The sequence below is a fragment of the Octopus bimaculoides genome, chromosome 10 (genome assembly GCF_001194135.2).
Source record: "Octopus bimaculoides isolate UCB-OBI-ISO-001 chromosome 10, ASM119413v2, whole genome shotgun sequence".
Taxonomy (NCBI): Eukaryota; Metazoa; Mollusca; class Cephalopoda; order Octopoda; family Octopodidae; genus Octopus; species Octopus bimaculoides.
The window spans coordinates 45,371,081-45,387,693 of record NC_068990.1 but is presented as its reverse complement, the minus strand read 5'-3'; the positions used below and the strand labels follow the sequence as shown (position 1 = coordinate 45,387,693).

General features: G+C 36.1%; 1 protein-coding gene across 1 annotated transcript in view; it reads right to left on the bottom strand.

Moving 5' to 3' along the window:
- Positions 1-7,673, bottom strand: part of LOC106881981 (ankyrin repeat and SOCS box protein 12) — a 20,504-nt gene extending 12,831 nt beyond the window's left edge. Inside the window, exon 1 of the mRNA XM_014932515.2 lies at positions 7,205-7,673. Coding sequence (XP_014788001.1) covers positions 7,205-7,400 — 196 coding nt within the window. The 5' untranslated portion in view covers positions 7,401-7,673. The remainder of the gene's footprint in view (positions 1-7,204) is intronic.
- Positions 7,674-16,613: the final 8,940 nt, after the last annotated feature.

Below are 16,613 nucleotides of genomic sequence, written 5' to 3'. Positions count from 1 at the left end.
AGTGAGAGTCCCTTTGTCGCCAGCAGGGGTAAGAGCTCTCTAAACTTTGCCCAGGCTATTCTTATTCTAGCAGCTACACTTTCAGCGCACCCACCCCCACTACTAACTTGGTCGCCCAGATAGCGGAAGCTATCGACTACCTCTAGTTTTTCACCCTGGAATGAGATAGAAGTTGTTTCCTGTTTGTTTGCAGTCTTTATTGCACCTGAACATCTGCCACAAACAAAAACTAACTTGCTAGTTAACCTGCCTTTGATGTTGCTGCACCTCTTATGTGTCCATAGCTTGCACCGGGTACATCTTATTCGTGCAATTATCAAAATGACTATTGTACTGTTTTACTGGCATTTTCGCCATTGGTAAATGAAACATCATTCACTGCTTCTGATTATGTCAAATTTATAGAGTATGTGTTAAGTGTCTATAACAAAAATTTACAAAATGTAGCTATAAGAGGAGTGCAGTGAACAAATCTACAGCGAATTTGTGTAGAATACCATTGATTGGATGTGCCTCTCATAAATTCAATCTAACTGTTTCTGCTTATCTCGACAAGCAGGAAGTTCTGCTTGATAAAATTAATATGTTGATGGGCAAGCTAAAATCATTAAAACTTGCAGGTAAACTTTGGGAAAAAAATGCCTTTGCAACCTATACAAAGAAATAAAACCTTATGACATGATTGAGAGGTACATCTAACTCAAGCCGTTTTTAGACTCTTTTCAAGGCGATCCAAAGCTGGTTGATTATCTGTTGACTCCACGCGATCATAATGATCTGCAGACTCTAAAATACAATTTAGATAGGTTAAGTTCAGTAACAGTCACCTTGCAAAGAACAGAAATAGATTTGGGAGGTGCTCGAATTATTTTTGACGAAATTCTCGCATTATATCCTTATGAGGAGTTTTTAAAATATTTGTTTCCATTGGCAACCATTGTAAACAGCCCAAATTTTGGAAGTGAACTTGTGAAAATTTTTACAAGCAGAAGCAGAGCTAACTGCAGATGAAGTGGTTGCTTTACATCAGCTAAAAGTGGTAAGAGATATGTCACAACAGTCTAATTAACCTGTAGAAGATGATGATTTTGCTTCAATTTGTTTGAAAAAAAAAACACATAAAAGATAAAATTTTACCTCAGCAATATCTGAACTATAGATTTTTATTACCAATGTCCAACATCTTGGAACATTTCTTCAGCTCAGCAGGTTACTTTTAATGATTTTCAGCAATACTTAACACCAATGAATTTAGAAATGCAATTATTTCTAAAAGTCAATCACACTTTCTGGGATGAAGACCTTGTTTCAGAAATCTTTTGCTATATCAGAACATTTTAATTGTGCTACTCATTTGAGAAACTCTTTTAATTAAAGACCTTCAATTTATTTATTTTTCAACTACTGTACTATGTAGAGTATACATGTTATTTGTTCTCTATTCTAAATCAATACAATCGAACTTTGAACGTTATCTGATAATGAAACAATAAGACATGTCTTTTATTTTCCTATCATTTTGGCTCTTATCTAAATCAAAGCTAACACTCCAAAATATATGGTGTTTTTATATTCGGCAAAATAATTGACAATTAATTGCAATAATTAATTAGCCTGTACCACAATTAAAATTAATTGATTTCGAGGAAAATAATTGATTGGAAAGGTTCCAATCAATTATTTACAACCCCTGAGTGGAATGCTTGGTGCTTATAATGGAATGCTTAGTGCTTATAGTAAAACACCATTTAACAGTGAGCAATACACATCTGTTAATGGGTGCTACACTACCATTATTAAAATGTATGCACAGGATATGCTGCAAGCCTGCATACATCTATAAGCACAATAACCACATGTATCATACATTCACTGTTTACATGGTGAGAAATGTGTTTCATAGACAGCACTATTGGCAAACACCACTGTCTGAATTTGTACAAAGGCATGACTTTGACAAGCCTAAAAACATTCAATTAATCACTAGATCAATGGTTCCCATGCAACCTTTATATTTTCCTCATCTCCAAATACAATAAACACATACATCATACGCTTGTCTGTTTACATGGTGAGAAACATGTTTCACCAAGGTTCTTCAAAACATTTTCCTTTTACCATATATCAACACAATCTAACTTACCTAAATAACTATTAGCTTGTATTTTCATCTGACTTTCTCATCTTTGTTTTTATGTCTTCTATTTTTACTGTGTACATTTATTTACTTGGCCTAGTTGAATTCAATGAAATTTCTAAGCCTCTCATCATTTGTTTTCAATAGTGCAATTGATTTTGTATCTGGTTTGTGAGATTCTTTATGTTAGTTAGTTGGGTATTTAACCAATCAACTAATAATAAAAGAGTGGAATTGAACCAGTGTGTGTGTTTAACCCTTTAATGTCAGGTGTGGCTTATTGACACAACATACTTTCCTTCTGCAGAGGACATGTGTGGCTTATTGACACACAGCTAAATTGTGAAGAAGATGGGTGTATATAAGCCACATTTGCATTATAAGCTGTTTGATTGATTATCATCTTATATTTTTTCCCCTTTTTTTGCATCCCACATGAAAAGACTTATTTATATCTGGCCTTAAAGGGTTAATAATATTAACATAATGACACAACAAAAAAGTGTAATTCATCTTTCTCTTTTTTATAGTTCATCCTTATCTATTTACATTGTTACTTGTTTAATATTTTTTCATAGTTTTATAGCAGTGCCATTCTTATTTACATATTTGGACATTTATGCTACATATCAGGTCACCAAAATGTGGGTCTAAATAAGATTTTATGGTTAAAAATTTGTGCAATAAATTGGTTATATTTCTACAATACACAAAATATTTTAACAATTTTTTTATACAATTCATCATCATTTAACGTCCGTTTTCCATGCTGGCATGAGTTGGACAGTTTGACTGAGGTCTGGAGAGCCAGCGGCTGCACCAGGCTCCAATCTGATCTGGCAATGTTTCTACTGCTGGATGCCCTTCCTAACGCCAACCACTCTGAGAGTTTAGTGGGTGCTTTTTACATGCTACCGGTACAGGAGCCAGTTAGGCGGGCCTGGCATTGATCATGTTCAATAGTTCTTTTTACGTGCCACCGGCACAGGGGCTAGTCAAGGGGTACTGGCATTGACCACATTCAGTTGGTGCTTTTTATGTGCCACCGGCATGAGAGCCAGTCAGGGGGTATTGGCATCGGCCACATTCAGATGGTGCTTTTTACGTGCCACCGACACAGGAGTCAGTCAGGTGTGGCTGTGATCTCACTTTAGCTGCCAGGTCTTCTCAATCGCAGCATATCTTCAAAGGTCTCGACCTCCTGTCATTGCCTTTGTCAGGCCCAATGTTCGAAGGTCATGCTTCACTACCTCATCTCATGTCTTCCTGGGTCTACCTCTTCCACAGGTTCTTTCCACAGTTAGGGAGTGGCACTTCCTCACACAGCTGTCCTCATCCATATGTAACACATGACCACACCAGTGTAGTTGTCTCTCTTGCACACCATATTTGATGCTTCTTATGCCCAACTTTTCTCTCAGGGCGCTTACACTCTGTCGTGTATGCACAGTGACATTACACATCCAGCGGATCATACTAGCTTCATTTCTTTCAAGTCTACACATGTCCTCAGCAGTCATGGCCCATGTTTCACTGCTGTGTAGCATGACAGTTCGCACACCTGCATTATACATTCTACTTTTCATCCTGAGCGAGAGGCCCTTAGTTGCCAGCAGAGGTAGGAGCTCCCTGAACTTTGCCCAGGCTATTCTTATTCTAGCCACTACATTCTCAGAGCAACCACCCCCATTACAGACCTGGTCGCCTAGGTAGCAGAAGCTATTAACTACTTCTAGTTTCTCCCACTGGCATGTGATGGAATCTGTTTTCTGTACATCTTCAGTGTTTATTGCTCCTGTGCATCTGCCACACACAAAAACTATTTTCCCAGTTAACCTTCCTTTGATATTGCTGCACCTTTTATATGTCCATAGCTTACACTGGGTACATTGTATGGAGTTTCTACCCAGCCTTTTCTACAGGTCGAGAAGGGCCATCTATCCCTAACAATATTTAATTATAAAAATATATTAGGGATTTTTAAACATCGAATGGCTATAAGGGTCTATCCAAGTAAAATAGGAACCAAAATAGGAAAAAATGGTTGAGAATCAGTGTTAAACTGTTTTACCCTGGATAAGAAGTTGGAGACTTATCTATTCCACACTTATAATAACATCTTTTTATTCATTTTATATATATAGTGGACCAATAAGAAGATCATTAATAGGATTTCTGAAAGATTGTCAAGATGCTTACATGCTTATAAATGCATTTTTGTATAATGCAGTGAAAATGAATTTGAGCAATCGCTAACCAAATTAATAACCATATTTACTTTATGGTATGGATCAACTAACTGTAGCCTCCCCATTCTTATAAGCACAAAGCATTTATTTAATTCGTTGTGTGAGCACCAAACCATGCGTGTGTGTATGCTTATATCCTCATGTAAATTTGTATGAGTGAGTGTATGTGCACCATACAATCTAAGCAAGGATGTTTATACATCCATATCTGCTAACAGTTACATTTAATACTTTTTTTTATGTATTGTGTATTTGCTTCTTTTTGCATCTGATTTTTATTGATCTTCTATAATAATGAAGCTGTATCTATTAATTTTAACCCTTTAGCAAAGCAGTTAGGAAGTGAGGGTTACCACTGTACAATGAAAACAGTTGAAGTTGGATTGCAAGGATTCATGGCTGCATCAACCTGCTGGTTACTCAGGCAGCTGGATATTAAAGGCTGCAGAAGAACTGCCACAATTAAACGCTTCTCTAATGTTGCTGAAAAGAGCTCAATGTGGATATGAGTGAAAAGGAATGACCAGTGAACCTAGTTATGGATTCCATTGGTTATTTACAGGAATAGAAGGAAGAAGAGAACTGGCTTCTCCATCGGTCAGAGTGGCCTGGTGGGCTGAAATAAAACACAGAGCTGGGAACAAAAGGTTCCTGCTGAAGACAGGATTTTGGAAAGCAACAGGAGGACACCTAAGAGTCGTGACCTGGGTGGGCCCGGCTCCTGTAGAGTGTCAGGTATAACGGCCAAAACACTTGGATGGGATTTCTTCCTCTGAAGATCTCTCTTGTTGTGCACTCACCTTGTGGTGAGTTTGTTATTTTTTCATATATAATGTTTGCATAGTAAGGAGTATTGGAAGTAAGCTCCAGGCAAACAGAGCATGCAATTTCCTTTGCTTCAATAATACTACCTACTTATGAACAATAAAAACTTCCTATTCCAATCAAGCTAATATTTATTAAACTCACAGTAATTTAAATACTAAATAGTTATAAATATGACTACAGAGACATACTTTTAACTATTTGTGTGAAATTAAGCCCAATGATGATCTTTTCAATGGCTTAAGTGCAGAAGTGAACCGACCATTTTCGTTGTTATTTAACACACGCGAATACGCTTACCTCCCTTCCTTATGATGCCAATAAGAAGTAGTAGAAAGCTACTTATTGAAAATGTAAACAAAATTGTACCAGAATCAACTCATTTGCATAATGGTACAAGATGACGGCCTGACAATATATAGAGTTGCATTACACTGTATTTAGTCTTGCTCTGAAATCAGCTCCACGATGGCTTTTTCAGCGGCTATCAAGGATATTTTTTTTTCATTTGTTCAGTACATATTTGAAATGAAAAAAAAATAGTCACAAAACTTACTATATATATGTGTGTGTGTGTGAGAGAGAGAGAGAGAGACAGAGAGAGTTTACAACTAAATATAGATTTCACAAATTATACAATTATTTATACAATAAACATATATAAGTACATACATATATTGGGGATCGACTGGTCAACCAGAGTCGTTCCTTTAAAGAATTTGGACAGCTTTAAAAAAGCAACTCTTTTTTTTTTTTAAAGAAATATTTTCTATCGTTATTTACTATAATTCAATGAAAAAGAACGTAATTTAGAAAAGTAAACAGCAAGAAAATAGAGAGAGAGAAAAAAGCAAATCGGTAAATAAACAATTAAAATAGAAATATGCACATCCCCCACCGATTATGCATCACGCAAGGGGAAAACGGATGTTCCTTGCTAGAAAGTTTGGGGACACAACCAAAAGACCTGAAATAGGATTTTGAAAATTGAAATGTAAAGAGGGTTCAGACAAAATCCATCAATGTTTCGCTAAATTTGCAACACCTTTGAAATGTTTTATAAAAAAAAAAAAACTACATAGATATCGAAAGGCGATCTTTGGCTTTAATTATAAGCGTCGTAGTAGTGAAATTAATTATTACTATTTATCATTAATAGGCTTTTTAAAAATCATTTTCCTCGTGAATATTGTCATGAGAAACGGCAGCTAAAACGCCTTGCTTTATTTATTTACAGCCCTTACCATTCCGAGCTCAAATCACGCTAAGGTTGACTTTACGCTTCATCTTCCCAGTTCCATGAAATAAGCACAAGCTATGATAGATTATACCATTTCACAAAATGTTTAGTCTTGGACCAATGGTTAAAAATGATCGTTCTGGATCTTGCTATCTGTCTAAGATCCGAATTATTACTTGGGAATAAATTGATGATGACAAAGGTGCTGTAGAGTCTGCCTCTCTTCATATTATTGTGTAAGAATAACGATTTCTGCACCGTTTTGTTATTGTGATGAGTTAGATTTATTTCCTACATCACTGAATGATGAAGAAGTTGAAATTAAAAAAATTTTTAATAACGCATGTTTGGAATATCGTCAACATACTTTAGGATAAATAACATCAGGGCTAAATCTTATTTCGGTTTACCCTAAAAGAAAGAAACCAAACAAATTATCAAACGAACAAATGTAAAGAAAAGAGAATTAAAGATAATGTTTTAGTACAAATTATCGATTTTGTAAAAACAATAACGTATTCGATATTTTGATGATTTCCTCTACTGAAATTATTTCTCTTTAATTCTACCATTTCATCTCTCGGTGATGTGTATGTGCGCGCCATCGACTTTTATGCTGTACAAGATTTGTTTTTCTACACATACACATCGCCGAGTAATGAAGTAAACAGAAATAATTCATAGTGAAAAGGTTGTCAGAATACCATGGATACGTAAAGGAAATAAACAAATAAATGTCAAAATGTTTGGTACCAGCAGCTGCTTGTGCCAGGGGTGTTTGTCCCATGCAGTTCTTCAGGTTGATATCAAACGGAGTACAGTGTGGAGCTGAGAGAAGGGATCGCATCTGATCCAAGTTACCATCTCGTGCTGCTTTATGTAAATCACTGTCTTCAACATCTCCAAGTTGGTCAAAGACCGGATGGAGTAAAACCTGCATGGGATTCATGCTTGGTTGAACTAGCCAACCATTTCTGATTCATAGAAATACTTCAGTTTGGCCGCTCTCGTAGAACAGTTTTACAAGGGACATCATTCACAATGCACTGACTAACTTAACTGCCTTTGCTTTTTGCATGTCTGTGAGAGCGTCTGAACGAAAATTTCTTTCCTTGCTTGTTATCTACTATTGATCAATTTGTGGTGGAAAAACACCTCCTATTTTCCAAATTTTATGGGAGAAAATATCAGAAATTAGTTTAGAGTACAAGAAGGAAAGACGATGAGAAGAAATGTGTTGATGGCAACTCGTAAAAATATCGAAATACATGATAGTACACATGATAGTTTTCGTGTATCATATTACAAACGATATATTTTACAAAAAAATATATATATAGTGAATTTTTAAAATAGCTAACCAAATGTTTCTAATATATTTTTACAAGCAAAATTCATGATAATTAGAAATAATAATTATCAATAAATCAAATACATTTCAAGTATAATCACAAATAATTTTAAAATATTTATCAAACTATCACAATTCACAGGGTAGAATAGAGATAATAGACTAATAAGGTTACTTTAAAAAAAAATCATTGAAGTAAATAATTAATAGTAAGATCAATAGTATGATTATTTAATTAATAGATGGAAATTTGACTACTGAAATGCAACAGTAAATATTTTAACACATGATCACAAATTAACTCTTATTCTCATACAAACATACAAAAAATACATATATTAATGTATGTTTAAATGTGTATGTGCATATGTGTGTTTGAATCTATACAGACATACCTGTTTATAAACACTTACACAGTTTATCTGCACAATTTATCTAAAATCAAATTGTATTGATTATAGAAATGAGAAAACTAAAGGATCTACAATTTCAAACTGCTAAATATATGCAATATCAAAAATATTCATAGTATAACTTTTATGGGTAGTACAAGTCTCTTAAATCTGTCATTAAATTTTGTCAAGTCACATCATCTGTGAATGCTTATTCATAAAAGACTATTTACAACTCTAACTTTGTAAAAAGTGCTTAACCCTCTAGCATTTAAGCTGACTGCATCCAATTCTTTCTGTTTTATGTTCAAACCAGTCAGATCCAGCCTCTCACACATACTCTATAATATAATTCTAAAACGATCCCATCATTGAAATTTCAAGGCTAAGTTATGAGATATGGCATAGTTAATTCAAAACAATGAATAAATATGTATTTCATTTAACAGTAATTCAAATGCTAAAGGATTAATATTTTTTAATTTGTGTAACAACAATAGATATAAGGTTAAAAGTGCTAGACAACTGACAACATGGTCAGCAGTTCAAACTTTACAAAACCCATTCATTAAGTTATATCTTTGAGCAACATACAACCCGGAAGAGAGAACTATCTTACATAAGTGTAAGGAGCATCTAAGGTGATTTAAATTAGTTCTAGCTAGCTACGGTGTCAGAAACAACAGATGCATATCATTCCTTTATTTAGTCAGATTTAAGAACTGAATGTAAAAGCTCTATGGTGGTGGTAGCAGAAGTGGCAGTAGTAACAATGACAAAGATGATAATGATGATATTGGGAGAACAGTGTAAAAAGTGAAATTATCTGAGATACACTTGAGTGCTTTTTGCTCACCTCAGATATTACAAGGTATTGTGACAATTGCAAAGAAAATATAACTTTTTTGCCAGTTATATAAAATGTCTTACTCATAAAAATGTGTATGTTAGTATTGCAAAATTAGATAAAAAAAAAAAAAAACATTTCATCTCTTTGGTGATGTTAAGGAAAAAGATCCCTTTGAGCAGGCAAACATACTTGAGCTTTGAACATGAGTTCAAGATAAGGGTATGAGGAAATGTGCTTTTGTGCAACATTAATTCACATGAAAGTCAGAGCACAAGCATAACATATGACTGTGGTGTGAATGGTACTATGTGCCTTATCACTTCCTCCTACTCCCTCACCCACTCCTATTTCCTTTACTTCCCTTCCCTCAAACTGATATTCGCTGCATCCACCTCAGTCCCTTTTTCTAATAATCTTCCACACTATTTTCACACCCTATATTATTCTCTCATATTCACTTTGTACTTTGACCTCACATCTCTCTCTCTTTCCAGCTGGGGAAACCATGTACACCTCTTCAGCAAGACACCTGATCCTGTCCCTCTGCCATATTTTTACATCCTTCAATATTATACCCTTATTAGTTGATGGGGTTTTGTCTTGCAAGTACCTAGTGACATCAGTTCTGGTATCACAAAAAAAAAAAAATACTCAGTACACTCTGTAAAGTGGTTGATGTTAGGAAGGGCAACCAGCTGTAGAAACCATGTCAAAGCAAACATAGGAGCTCAGTGCAGCCCTCTGACTCATTGGTTCCTGTCAAACCATCTAACACAGTGGTTTGCAATCAGGATACATATGACCCTTGGGAGGAGGGGTCCATATAAGATTTTGTTGCTAAAGTTTATGCGCAGTAAATTGGTTATACATCTACAATACACAAAATGTTTTAATATTTTTTTCATAATTCCTGATAATATTTAATTATAAAAAATATTATTATTTAAACATCGAATGACTAGGAGTGTCTATTTGAGTAAAATAGATAGCAAAGGGATCCATAGGTAAAAAATAGTTGAGAAACACTGATCTAACACATGCCAGCATGGAAAAAAGAACATTAAACACCAACAGCAACACTGATGACATTGCTGGTACCACCAACAATGCTATGATCACTACCTCCTCTAATGACAACAGTGACAACGGTGATAACAATGACGACGACAACAAGCTCAAAATAGCGTGGGTTGACTCACCAAATCTATGACAACTATCTTCACAATAATTTCAGACATAGCATGAGTGAATGGTTAAGATCACTTCACAATCACAAGAGTCAGATTCAGTCCTACTGCTGTCTGACATCTTGAGCAAGTGTTGTTTTCTACAGCCTCACATTAACTTAAGTACTGTGAGTGAAGTTGGACAGGCAAGACAGACTCACAAAGCTCTATGGGAACAAGTGAACCAGTAACCTATAGAAATTTAGGTCAAGGAGGAAATGGTGTCAGCACGCTATGGAAGCCTGTTTTCAACATTGCAATGTGAGCCATCCAATGGATACCCTAAGGGAGACGGAAGCATGGCAGACCAAAACAACATGGAGAAGGTCTGCAGAAACTAAAGCACTAGCAGGTGGCTACATTGGGATGTAACTGCAATCTAGTGCCAAAAATTGAGACAGATAGAGATCTCTTGTTCGAGGAGGAGGAGTAGGATACTGCCACAACTACAACCAACTACTACTACTAGTATTACTGCTGCTGCTTGGAATTGCATCAGAATGTTTTGTCGGTTCAGGTCTGTATCAGAAGACACTTGCCCAAGATACTACATGGTTAGGAAGTAAGCTTAATAACTACACAGCTATGCCAGTGCTTATCACTTTGGGATACAGATTTCATCAGAAATAACTGCAGTGGTAAGGACTACAGAAATGAAAAGACATGATGACAGCACCAACTGAAAAGCCAATCAGTAAACTTATCACACACAGTAACCCTTTATTATTATTTTTCATATACACACAACAGATTAGACTATTGAAAAAGATAAAATCCTAACATCAGACTACAACAAGTAACTTCAGATGCCAAGAACCCTCTTAAGTATCCTAGCTGTCCCTGATAACACTGTTTTCTGGAGCTGTACTAGACTGGGTTTTATGCCTATTTCCTCTATCCATCTGTTCAAATCTTTAGGGATAGTTCTCAATGCACTTATAATTACTGGGATACATTTCACCCACACTTTTCATAGTCTCTGTAATTCAATGGCTAGGTCCTAGTACTTTGCTATTTTTTCTATACCTCCCATATTGATTTTTTTATCATTTGGGACTGTAAAGTCAATTATCTGGCACTTTCTCTTCTCTTTATCTACTAAATCAGGCCTTCTAACTTCTATTACTGTGTCAGTCTGAATGTTAAAGTCCCACAACATCTTGTATTTCTTACTTTCTAGTACTTTACTAGGTTCATGTTCATACCATTTATCAGTATGTTCAAATTCTAGCTTTCTACATAGCTCCCAGTGGATTACTTTCCCTAGGTTGTCATGTCTTTTCTTGTATTCTTTCTGTGCCAGCATGCTACATTAACTTACTATATGAGTAACGCTTTCCTCTTTTGATTTGCATAACCTACATTGGGAATCTACTTGGTTTTTGTCTATCTTGGTTTTTATCCAATTAGTTCTTAATGCTTGATGATCTTGTGCAGCTACTAACAAACTTTCCGTCTCCCTTTTCAGTTTTCCTTTCTGCAACCATAGCCATGTCTCACTACTACTATTTGTTGCAAGTATCTTTGGGAATCTACCCAACGCCTTCTCCTGCCAGTCAGATAATTTGTTCTTTTTTCTGGTTTTTAACTTCGTTTGGGTTTTTGGTTTCCTTATGTCTTGCTGTGATTCTAGCAGCTTTTGATAAACTTTCTTCACTATTACCTACATAGGAGTTTATATCTATTCCAGCTAACACCACACAGTCTTCTACTGATATTAACCCTCTTCTGCCTTCCTTTCGAGGTAAGTATAATCTTGCTACTCCTGCCCCTGGGTGGAGTCCTCCATTCATTTTGAATTCCTTCCTAGTTCTTCTGTCTAGCTTTGCTAATTCAGATTTTGTCCAATCTACAAAAGCTGCTGAGTATCTAAGTAATGATACTGCCCAAGTATTTAGTCTTCACTAGATTTGGACCATTTAGCTTTGACTTCATTAACTTCCTCATCCTTCTGATGAACTCCTTTTCAATTTTCGTTTTCATTTCAATAGTTAGTACTCGGTCAGATTCTAATACTCCTAGACACTTATAACTCTCTCCTTTCAATGATTTTAATGTCTGGCCATCTGGTAATTGGATGCCTTCAATGTTCTACCTGTCCCCTTCTCATGACTAATATTGCACACTTATCTATGCCAAATTCCATGCCTATATCTTTGCTGAAGAGTCTTACAGTCTGTACTAAGGAATCTATCTCCTTTTCATTCTTACTAAAAAACCTCAGATCATCCATGTAGAGCAAATGGTTAATTTTTCCATTAATATTTCTGAACTGATGCTCTGCCTTTGCCTTCCTTAATACTAAACTGAGGGGCACCAAACATAAGACAAATATTAAAGGGTTTAATGAGTCCTCTTTTGATATTAACTTTTCCTAAGAGTGTGTCACCTGAGTAGAGATCTACTTTCTATTTCTTCCTGCTAAAGGTAATTAATTCTCTTATGTTGTCTGCTAAACTGAATATACTCAGACATTCACTTACCCATGCATGTTGGATCATGTCATAGAATTTCCTATAATCTATCCATGCTATTGTTAGATTTTTCTTTCTAGCTTTTACTTCATTTAGAACTGCTTTGTTTATGAATAATAGATTATGCGTTTTTTTAGCCTTCTTCCTGTAACCTTTTTGTTCTGGCAGTAAATTCCAGTTGTCAAGGTGCTCGTAAATGCTTTCTGAAAGCATTCCTGTAAACAGCTTCCACAATAATGGTAAGCAAGTGATTGGTCTACAGTTGTTAGCTGTATTACCCTTGCTCTTATCTTTCATAATGAGTACTGTTCTCCATCTAGTCATCCAATCTGGTATTATTCCTCCATTAAGGCAATCCTGAAGTTGTTTCCTCAGCCTCCCATGTAAACTACTGAATTTCTTTAGCCAGTACCCTTGAACTAAATCTGGTTCTGGACCCTTCCAATTCAGCATTTTTCTTATCACTTTACTTATAAATGCACTATATAGTCTTAGATTTGGCTGCTTCTCACTCGCTATTTCTTCCCTCACTTTCTTTAACCATACTGCATCTCCATTATGATTGACTGGCTTATCCCAAATATTACTCCAGAACTTTCTAGCTTCTTCTGCACTTCAGTACTTCATTCTTCACTATTCATTTGGTTATAAGATCTCCTCTGGTCTGTCTCAAATAATCTATTCTATTGATACTGATCTATTCTTTTAAGATATCTGGAGGACTTGCCTGCTACTGCTATGATACAATGTTTCAACACTTCTATCACTGTCTCAAATCCTTTCTCTTTGACTAAGTATCTTTTCTCAAGGGAAGATTTTCATCTTGTTTCCTAACTTGTTCAGTTTCCAGGTTTCCATTCTACTTAGATCTTGTCTGAAAGTCTTCACTTTATTTTGCAGTCTCCTTTTCCACATTTGTTCTTTTAAAATTTTTCCCTGTGAAATATCTAATCTTCTGGTGACTACTAACCCTCCTGCATAGTTCAGTAAGTTAGTGCCCCCTATATTTTTAATATCTATCCTACTGATAACAATCTACTTTCCTAGTCATTTCTAGCAGCTTCCTTCTGTTGGTGCCTTTTAATGCTGGCAATCTTTTTCTTGCTTCTTTACTCATTACTTATTGCAACTCATCTAAAATCTTCTGATCTTCCTCACTTAAATCACTGGTGCCAGTCGTCCCTTCCTTATTGGTAGCACTATTACTATTTTTCCTTTAGGTTCTTCTTTGGTGTGAGCTGTGTCTCTTATGCTGTTGTTTGTCTTTCCTACCATGCTGACATGAGTTGGACATTTGACAGGATTTGGGGATCCACAAGGTTGCAGTGAGCTCCTAAGATTGCCAAGTACTCGCAAAACAGGAAAAGAATACAAAAAGCCCCAAGATTAAGTGTGATGAGTATTTGAGAGGGGCATGAGACTTTATGCAAGGTGTTGAGGCTGAAGTATGACGGATGGACAAACACAAGTGTCTTGCTCTAGGGGAAATATATGGCTGCCCAGTATTATACGGTGGATGGGAGTAGTAGCGAAGAAGATAAAGAATGGTAGTGATGGGGTGTGAGAGCGAACTCTCAAGGTACAAAAAGGTGAACATAAGAGAGGATGTAAACAGTGGATTGCAGCAGGGGGAGATAATTTCATAACACTGTTTAAGAGGAGAGTAGCAGACGGTTAGAGATGAGGTAGGGGTGAATGTAATGAGTGATAAACAAGGGTGGAGGTGTGATTGGTGGGAAATGCCAATATGGAAATGGGCAGTAAGGTGAGAAAGATAGAAGTGGTTCAGGAAGAAGGATAGATCAGGAAGTAAAAGTATGATATGCAAGGTGTAGAGGTAACAGGAAGAGAGATGTAGCGATATATGGTGGGGAGTGTTATAGTGAGTGGGGCATGCCCCACTCACTATATGAGAGAGCATTGAGAATTGTGACATATGAGAGATGTTAAGATGAAGTATGACAGAAGAGGGAGAGAGATAAACTGAAGGCAGAGAAAGGCGATGATTGGTGAAAATAGTGTGAGAAGTGATGATAATGAGAATGAGGGATAGAAGTGGTTCCAGGGTAAGGTAAGAGAAAGCTTGTGAAACAGTCAGGGATGTGATTTAATATATGCTAATCCTGTTCTTATGTGATTACAGCAGCCAAGTAGTGCCATAGATAGTGGAGTGATGGATTTTAAGGGATAAGATGTGGGGAATGACTGATGGGCTGAAGTAGGTGTAGATGCAGAGTCCACTATGGACAAGCATAAACAAAACGCTTTTAGGGTATTATTTTTACTGAGATGAATGGGTCTTCCCAAGCACAGCAAATTGACAATCACCTTGGTCCTTTGTCATCTCCTTTATAAGGTACAGAAAAGTGAGAGCAGCCTTCAATACTTTGTCCTGTGTCTTCCTAAGTTTCCCTCTTCCACAAGTACCATCCACTTTAAACAACCGGTACTTCTTCATGCAGCTGTCTTCATTCATATGCATCAAATGACCAAATCAGTGCAGTCTTCTTTCTTGCGAACTACATCTTATTCATCTTATACCTAATTTTTCTCTCAATACATTAGGACTTTGTCATTATATGAACATCCAACAGAACATACTAGGTTCTTTCTTTTCTAGTATCTACATAATTTGTACACAAGCATCACACAATATGCCTTTCACTCTGAGATTAAGAACTTTTGTCACTCTCCTTCCTTTTTCATGCTGGCAACCAGTTGTAATTTCTCTAATTTCAGCCTGTTTTACTGTATGTTGCCCTTTTGTTTCCAATCCTTTAGGATTTCCCTCATAGCATTACTCATACTTCATCTTCTCCCGAGGCTATATTGTGTTTGTTTATTTTGTTTTTGACCCTCATCCATCCACTAATGGTTTCATCTTAAATTACATTTATTCATTTTCATATGTCCACTTCTGTATTGCTTGTTTATCCATTTATTGTTTGTCTGTTCTCGTTCTGTTTACCATTGTCTTGTCTCTCAGCTAGACACAATCTTGCAGACTGCACAACTCTTATTAGAAGCTAAAAGTTCACTTTTTATTCTAATATTTATGTAAAAATAGCCTCTTGTCATACTTGTCAAGAACCAGTCGCAATGTTGGAATTCAATTTAAGTTAAAGCTAGACATGACCAAAACATATCTAAGCAGTAAAGGACATTTAAAGATTAATTAGTGTGTGACTGATTGTTGAGAAAATATCAACATATTGAGTTTTGTAATATTATCGCTGATGTCATTACCACCATCATCACTGCCACTGCTACCACCTCCACCACCACCATCATCATCGGTATGCCTATTTTTCTATGCTGACATGGGTTTGACAGGTCTACAACACAATATATTTTTCAATGTGCCTTACAGTCTTTCCTGGAATACAAATTGAATTTTTGGGATCAAAATTTACAACCAAAAAAGATAGGTCCACAGTCCATTTAAAATGCAGCAGGATTTGGAAAGATAGCAACACTGTTTGAATGTTTACACTACATGTTCACACTATATACTAAATTGATTTGTATGCCAGAAAATATGGTAACCTCGTGTTTTCTCATATGTGAAGCACAATATGCAGAGTCCTAAACCAACTGCATTATGTATGAAGTCTTCCAAGGCCTATTTCTATTACATATCTGTAGTAACGCCCTATCTCATGCGCATGCGTGGAATTCAACATCTAAACGTTCACGCTTTTTTCATTCTCTTTCTCGGCCGGCCATGAGCTCAGACGTACAAGCAGCCTGTCTCCATCATTCAACTCTGGGGACAGCTCACATCAACATTCCAACGTCTCAGCAACCATGCTCTCTCACAGAAGGCGTCTCAGCAACCAGACAATTTAAGGCTGCCTATTTTCCTACAT